This window comes from Dipodomys merriami, unplaced genomic scaffold (assembly GCF_024711535.1).
Source record: "Dipodomys merriami isolate MVZ:Mamm:240054 unplaced genomic scaffold, mDipMer1.0.p SCAF_59, whole genome shotgun sequence".
In the NCBI taxonomy this organism is placed as follows: Eukaryota; Metazoa; Chordata; class Mammalia; order Rodentia; family Heteromyidae; genus Dipodomys; species Dipodomys merriami.
In genome coordinates, this window is record NW_027206168.1 from 4,587,562 (window position 1) to 4,596,009 (window position 8,448).

The 8,448-nt window shown below is 45.4% G+C and overlaps 1 protein-coding gene across 1 annotated transcript; it reads right to left on the reverse strand.

Moving 5' to 3' along the window:
- Window positions 1–1,595: 1,595 nt before the first annotated feature.
- On the reverse strand, window positions 1,596–6,841 carry Znf232 (zinc finger protein 232). The gene is made up of 3 exons (XM_070001337.1): window positions 6,566–6,841; window positions 5,985–6,054; window positions 1,596–2,592 (listed from the first exon to the last, which is right to left on the reverse strand). The coding sequence occupies exons 1-3, from the start codon at window positions 6,839–6,841 to the stop codon at window positions 1,832–1,834; spliced, it is 1,107 nt and encodes a 368-aa protein (XP_069857438.1). The 3' UTR covers window positions 1,596–1,831.
- Between the last annotated feature and the right edge of the window lie 1,607 nt (window positions 6,842–8,448).

Below are 8,448 nucleotides of genomic sequence, written 5' to 3' on the forward strand. Positions count from 1 at the left end.
CAGTGGTAGAGCGCTTGCCTTGCATGCATGAGGCCCTGGGTTCCATTCCTCAGCACCACATAAGCAAAAAGAAAAAAGCTGGAAGTGGTGCTGTGGCTCAAGTGGTAGAGCACTAGCCTTGAGCTTAAGAGCTGAGGGACAGCGCCCAGGCCCAGAGTTCAGGCCCCACGACCAGACCCCCCCCCCAAAAAAAAAGTAATACAGTCTTAGTTTGTGGGACATCTCCAGACTGTGAACTGTATTGGGATTTTATACTTGGTGAAAGGTGGCTTCTCACCTACTTCTAGATGTTAGAGACAGGGAAGTACCATTTAGAGATCTGGATAAAAAGTATTTTATCCTCTAGAGTACCCACACTGGTACAGTGTCTGCTTTTTTGCTTTTTGTCTGCTTTCTTGCTTATTTACTTAATAAGATCCTGCCAAGTTTTCTTACTATTAAAAAGAGGTATTTTATGTAACCATTAGGGAAGAGGTGAAGGGAGTTTATCAATCACGAGGTCCTGAGGTGGAAATAAGCTGGAAATGTGGGCCAGTGGTAAATCTATTGCCTCTTAGATCCAAACCCACTATTCTTTTGTCCTGCATTATGATACTGGAGCTAGGGCTGTGGACATTTCCCCTTTGCTAGTAAAGGACACTACAGGGACAAGGCAAAGGGAGAGGGGCTGCTTCCCGTTTCTTTTCATCTTGTTCTTACAGCACAGCTGTGAGACCCAGTGCACCCACCTTCCACCAAGTCTTCCTGGCACCTCCACTAGAGGTTTCCTAATGATTAGTCTTGGCCCGTTTGTACCTCAGTGAGCATCACTACCCAGTAAGCCATCGCCTGTGTTGGTAAACATTTAACTTGCTCAAAAGCAACAACAAAATCTCTGATTTGCTGGCTGACTTTCCCAGTGTGAAATATTCCTATTGTCTCTGAAGATTTAGGAAGAGAGGTGGCAAACTTGACTCTTTCAAGCCTTATAGACTAGTTGTAACTTACCTCTGTATCAGCCACACCTGTTCCAGTGAAGTCAGAATTGTAAAGAAACTTCTAAGTGCTTCTTCAAATATTTCTGAATCCTAGAAATAGTAGTTATTTCCCATTCCAACATTACATAAAATTTTTGTTTTTAGTTTTTGGTATGCTGATACTGGGGCTTGAACAAGGCTTGAGTACTGTCCCTGAGCTTCTTTTGCTCAAGGCTAGCACTCTACCACTTCAGCCACAGCACCACTTCTGGCTTTTTTGGTGCTTAATTGGAGGTAAAAACTATGGATTTTCCTACCTGTGCTGGCCTTGAACCTTGATATTCAGATCTCAGCCTCCTGAGTAGCTAGGATTATACGTGTGTGAGCTACCAACATTGAAGTATTCCTATATTCCTCAGAGATTTCCTTACCAGATAATCCAGTTACTTGTTAATATCACTTACATTAAACATACCTTGTTCTGATTACAGGAGTCATTTCTGTGTCCTGCCTGGACATTTGCAGATGTGACGTTGCCTAAGAAGACATATTTCCATGGGTCTAAGCAAGGGCCAGGACCAAAGAGCCATCCACAGAAAATGCTAGTAACTGTCACTAAGCAGTTTCTCTGGGGCAGGGCAAGGATTCTCAAGTATACATCTCTGTCCTTACATTATTGCTGTACAGTGCAGAACCTGTCCAAGGTGACTTCAGAAAGGGGAAACAGCACAATGTAGCTAGCTATCATATACAGCCAAAGGCATCCTAATGGACACATTCATGTTAATCAAAGAACATAAAGTGAGACGATACATAGGTAGGACTATATAAACAGTTTTTCCTAATCCAGAAAGACCGGAAAAGCCTTAAGGTGCCTAGACAAAAGTACAAGTCTGTCTGGAGGCTCTGCCATCTTCAGCACATTGCGGAAACTCTCTGCTAGCATGAACTCTGCCATGTCTCAAAAGCGTTGAATTCCACTGGTAAGCCTTGCCACATTCTCTATATCGAAAAGGCTTCTCTCCACTGTGAACATTCAGATGCTGACTTAGATACCAGCTTTGGCTAAAGGCCTTCCCACACTCACCACACCTGTAGGATTTCTCTCCTGAATGAGTCCTCCAGTGTTTAACAAGATGGGTACCCAACCGGAAGGCCTTCCCACATTCCTTACATTTATAGGGTTTCTCTCCTGTATGAATTCTCTGGTGCTGGATGAAGTTTGATCTGTGATTGAAAGTTTTCCCACAGTTACTGCACTGAAAGGGTTTCTCTCCAGACTGGATTCTCTGGTAGACTGCAAGAAGAGAGCTATACATGAAGGCTTCCCCACATTTACTGCCTTCATAGTCTTTATTCCCCATGGGAGTTTTCTTAGGCGTGACCACCATCAGTCTGGAACTTTCTCTCTGAGCAGAGGACCGCTTTGGTCTCTCTGCTCTGGTACTTCTCTGCTGTTGTTTTAAGGTGGTCTCTATTTCCCAGGTAACTTTAACTGTTGAGATGTCAGTGGCAAGTATTTCTGAGAGCACCTGTGATTCTGCTTTTGTAACCAGTGGCTGTGGCAATAATCCTGCTTCTCTGGGTTCTGGGCCATCCACTGTAACAACTGATGGAAAATCGCAGTATACCTGTTCTGGTCATATAGCAAAATGACATTTGGATTAGAATGGACGTTTCTGGAATAAGAGCTTAAAATATTGGTTTTACATATAACAAAGACTGGAAGAAAATTGACCAGTGGTGATCTCTTTGTCAATTGTAGGGCTTGCACTCAGGGGCCTGGGCGTTGTCCTTGAGCTCTTTTTTTCCTCAAGGTTAGGGCTCTACCACTTTGAGCCACAGCTCCAATTCCAGTTTTCTGATGGTTAATTGTAGATAAGAGTCTCATGGACTTTCTTCCTGGGTTGGTTTTGAACCACAACCAGCAGATCCTGAGTAGCTAGGATTACAGGCGTGAGCCACCAGCCCCTGCTTGAGTTGTTCTTTTTCCTTTCCTCCATGTATCTGTTCCCCGCTCCCTCCATCTAGTCTTTCCAGAATGGAACAGTAAAAAAGTATCATTTGAAAAATAATTTCAAAGCAAGATTCTTTTCAACTTCTCTTAAATAAGAGAAAAAAGGATGGGTGTGTCAGTGACTCACATCTGTAATCCTTGCTACTCAGGCGGCTGAGGTCTGAGGTTGAAGTTTAAAGCCAGTCTGGGCAGACAAATCTAGCTACTCAGCGAAAAGCTGGAAGCAAAGGTATGGCTTAAGTGGTAGAGCTCCGGCTGTGAGTAAAATGCTGAGAAAGTCCCAGTACCACACAAACAGAGGAGGAGAAAAGAAGAGAGGGGGGGAGGGGGGAGGAGAGAGATGAAGGGGTGAGTGAGAAAGAGAGGGAGAGGAGAGAGACAGACAGAGAGAGAGAGAGAGAGAGAAGAGAAGAGAAACTGGTGAGTGGTCAACTGATGTTGGAAAGGAAGGGAAAAAATAAGAAGAGTTAAGGTTGGAGATGATCCTAAAAGCAGAAAGACTCCGCCCTTCATGGCTCTGTGATTTTCACCTCTCCCAATTCATCTTCCTTCAGCGACTGAAGAGAATCCTGACACAGCTGCCTCCTTGAAGATTCTGCTACTGCTTCCCTGCGCCACCCCCCCCCCCCCCCCAATCTGCTTGGTACTCTCTGCCTTGCCCTTTGACTTCTTCCTTAAAAATTAAGAACGCTTGGGGCTGGAAAGGTGGCTCAGTGGTAGAGCGCTTGCCTTGCATGCATGAGGCCCTGGGTTCGATTCCTCAGCACTACATAAGCAAAAAGAAAAAAGCTGGAAGTGGCGCTGTGGCTCAAGTGGTAGAGCGCTAGCCTTGAGCTGAAGAGCTGAGGGACAGTGCCCAGGCCCAGAGTTCAGGCCCCACGACCGGACGCCCCCAAAAAAGCAACAAAAAACAAAAATTAAGAATGCTTTGCCTCTGAAGTGTTTAAAGGTCTGTACAGTTTGCTTACTTTTTAACATTCCCTGCAGCCTAAGGAGAATAAAAGGCAATTCCTTTAGGGTAATTAAAAAGTTTTAAAAATACAGTTTAGGTGGTTTTTATGTAACCAAAAAACATATCTGAAATAGGAGATATATATAGTGTTGGGTGTGATGGCACACATCTGAAATCCAAGCTATTTGGGAGACAGAGATGGGAAAGACTGCAGTTTAGGCCAGTCAAAGTTAGAGAGACCTCATCTCAACAACAAAAAAAGTGCGGGTCATGGTGGCTCACACCTGTCATCCCAGCTACATAGGAGGCACTGGTAAGAGGATTGTCGAGGCCTGCTCAGGCAGTGAAAACAAGACCCTACCTAAAATATACCAAGGTTAATTTAAAAAAAGTAAAGCATCAGTGTGAGAAAGCAAATAGAGGTTTATTAAACAGGAGACAGGAAAGAGGCTAGAAAGCAAGAAAGAAGAGTTGGGAGGTAAAATAAACGTTGGGAACAGATTGATATTAATCTCTACTTCTAGCTTTTTCCAATTTTGTCATAACAGGAATTTGCGTGTTCAAATGCTTCTATTTGATGTTGTGGTGCAAGACTAAAGGTTAACTAGAATCTTCTTGATTAGCAACAAACATGACAGAGTTCAGTGGGGCCAGTTCATTCCTGAGGGAGTAAGTCTAACGTTTATTTTGAGAAGGAAGATGCTTGTGAAAGGTGTATGCAGCTCTGCAGTGAATCTGAAGGTTAGAAGTGTAGACATGAGAGTTTCAAGTGAGGCCTTTAGATGGGGGTGGGGGTAGGGGGTAGTATGGGTGAGGACGGGGCCGGGGGAGGTCTCACCCATAGAAGTATATGGATTGTCAACGTATGCTTGGTTGTGAAATGTAACCCTTCTGTACAACACCTTAATAAAAGTATATAAAAAACATTAAAAACAAGAAGAGAAAAAAAGCATGTTTGGGAAATCACAAGGAAGGTAAAAGATAAAGGATCCCAAGGGTGGTCAGTAGAACTAGGTGTCAAGAACAGTTGAACTGAATGGAGCTGTGGCTCAAGTGGTAGAGTGTCAGCCTTGAACAAAAAGCCAAGTGAGGGCTGGGAAGGTAGCTCAGTGGTAGAGCACTTGCCTTGCATGCCTGAGGCCCTGGGTTTGATTCCTCAGTACCACATAAGAAAAAAGAAAAAAAAAGCCGGAAGTGGCGCTGTGGCTCAAGTGGTAGAGCGCTAGCCTTGAGCTGAAGAGCTGAGGGACAGCGTCCAGGCCCAGAGTTCAGGCCCCATGACCAGACCCCCCAAAAAAGCCAAGCGAGTCCTGAGCTCAAGCCCCAGTTGTGAAAGAAAAAAAAAAATACCAAGAACAGCAGAAATGAAACAGGAAGTGAATGGAATATTTTGTGGTTCAGCTTTAGAGTTCCTTTTATTTAGTCATTCATTTATATAGTTGGTCTTGGGGCTTGAACTCAGGGCTCTTTTGCTCAAGCCTAGTGCTCCTTTTTTTTGTTGTTGTTGTTAGCTTGAACTCTGGGCCTGGGCGCTGTCCCTCAGCTCTTCAGCTCAAAGCTAGCGCTCTACCACTTGAGCCACAGTATCACGTCTGGTTTTCTGAGTGGTTTATTGGAGAAAAGAGTCCCATGGCCTTTCCTGCCTGGGCTAGCTTTGAACCTTGATCCTCAGCTCTCAGCCTTCTGAGTAGCTAGGATTATAGGCATGAGCCACCGGTGCCGGCTTAGTGCTCCTTTTAAAGCTAAGAAACACTAGGTAGTCAACGTAATCCACAGAGCTACTTTAGGTAAGTTGTGCTATTTATTTTTATTTTGTGGTGTGGGAGATTGAATCCAGGGCTTCTTGTATGTTAAGTACTCTATCACAGGCTACACCAAGGTAGGTTAGTTATTCCTAATTTTATGGGTAATGAGACAGGCTAAGTCTTTAAGAAGTAAGAATAGTAAGGCCATGATGATCAGAGCAAACATTCAAACACCTACTTTGTGTCCTTGATAAGGTATTAAACATTGTGCCCTCTAGAGCCCCTCTCCCTTCCTATCTAGTCCTGTGGCTCACCACTCTTCAGGGAAGGCTGGGGCTCCTGAGATTCCCACACTTCCGTTGGATCAGTTGGGTCTCCTGAGTTTCACACTTGAGCTGAGTCTCCTCGGGTTGCAGCTGGATGTTTGGTGCATTCTCCCATGGCGCTTTTTGGATAGGTTCATGGGCAGGGCCTGGAACCAGCAGGTGATCAGGACTGAAGTTTCCAAGGAGACTTTAGAGCGCCTCTTTCTCATTCATTGGGCAGAAAAGGCAGAGACAGAAACACATACTAACTGCTCTACCTTGGCAACTCCCCCTATTGTTGCCCCTCTGTCCAGCCTGCAGCTCGTTGATCTGGCTCCCACAACAGATCCAATGCCCCTTCCCCACCTGCCGGCCTGGTTCAAGTCCTTTCTTCAAGTCCTCCAGCGCAGTCACAGCCTCCTATCCACTCTTAGGGTGATGTTCCTGCCCCCAGGACTGCAGATCCTCGGGCAGGATGGCAAGGAATTGTTCTAGCACCAGTAGCTCCAGGATCTGCTCCTTGGTGTGTCTCTCTGGCCTCAGCCAATCACAACAGAGTACCCACAGCTGGCTCAGGGCCTCCCCGGGACCTGGAGTCTCCTGGTAGCAGAGCTGCCTATAAAGCGCTGGCGAAAGACTTCCTGACTGGTAGAGGGGTTCCCAGGTAGCCTGGTTTCATACTCCCAAGACTGATCTTCTTCATTTGGTTCCAGCATCACAATCTTTTCTTGTTCCTGTGTACCCTGAAAGACCAGAGTGTTAGCTGCTGCTGATGACATATCCTTCTTAGCATAATCAAGCTCTGCAGAAAGTTCACACCAGCTGGAATCTTTCTGAGGGCACACTGTAAAAGAAGAAGAAATCATTTTTTGTGTGTCTCTGTCTCCCCCTTCTCCCCGCCCCTCCCCCCCCGCCACCATTAAATGCACCTCAGCATCTACAAAGAGTTAAAATTTGTATAATAGTCTAGGAAAATGAGTTAGGTAACTGAGTCAAGGGGGTGTAAGGTCGACTCAGGAAGGGCCATGCAGATTCTCCCTTCCTGTCTATGTCTCTGCCCAGTACCTAGGTTACCTAGGTAACTGGCCTACCTGGAGGCAGTTACTTCTCCCTTCTCTGAGGTCACATCCTCATCTGGTGTGGCCACACCTTCCCCCCACCTGGCACGCCTTCTCTCTACCCCTGCCCTAGATAAACCTGGGCCCACCAGTGGGCCCCCCTTGGGCCATGTGGCTCCACCATGCACAGTGGGGCAGACTGGAAAATCAACTTCTCTCCTGCCTGAAAACAGTGTGGTGTTCTCATTCATCGGCTACTTAATAAACCTAACAGAGGGTATTAGAATAAAGAGCAGAAAACAATGTCAATAGACCAGACCAATTTTAATGGAAAGTTGAAGAGGGATGCCATGGTGACCAGCAGAGGAGTCAGGAGACACAAGGCATGGTGAGCTGGGGGGCAGGGGTGAAGGGACTTACTCCTGGTTCCAAGAACTTCTTGTGTAAACTTACGGAGCAGGTCCTGGTTCCGCTGTTGTACAGAAATTCGATCAGTGGAGATACAGAGAAGTCACACTTGAAGAGGTCGAATTGGGAGTCTTTATTAGAAAGCTGATGATGGTAAGTGGACTAGCGTCTCAAAGAATCTGCAGTGCTGAATACTGTGATGACAAAGCTTCTAAAAACAAGAACCACATCAAGGCAGATGGCACATGGCATGGGGACTAGCCTGTTTTGCTGAAGCAAGCTATCTAGGGGGAACAAACTAGGACAACCAAGGGCAAGTATTCTCTGGAGCAACACAACTCATGACACACCTGCAATTAAGAAAATATCACCTCTATAGTGCTTTAACAACCCATAACACAACTGCAGATCAAAGGAAGTCCTCTACTGAAGGACTGACTCCAACCCTGCTTCCCTAGGTTCATACAGATACCAGGCAGGCCATAAGTACAGACTGTCTGATGCTGGCAGGGAAATCCATCTAAGCCTGGCTGTAAATATTCCATCCTGAGACCTCCACCTCCCTTGACCTAGTGGCGCTTTCATTAACCTCTGCCTTCCTGCTAGACCCCATAAATCCCATTCCTGAGCCCATCTCCTTATATAAACCTCTAAACCCATGGGAAGGTCTGTGTCCCTTGCTGGGAATGAAGGGTCCTAGCCTGTTAAGATTGAGTTTAGCCCGTTCTTTCTTTCCTTTCTTCTCTACTTTCCTAACATCTATCACCTGCAGAGTTCTTGGAACTGGATGAAAATTCCCCCATCATCTATTAAGATACCAGAATGGGCTACTTAATTATCCATAGTTCAGAATCGGGAGTCTTTATTACAAAGCTGGTGACTGTAAGTAGACTCACATCTCAGAAAACTCACAACATCAGAATGAAGTTAACACAAACCTTACAAAGGCAAAACAAAAAAACAAAACAAAACAAAACCCAGATATTGTAACATGTGAAATCAGAAAC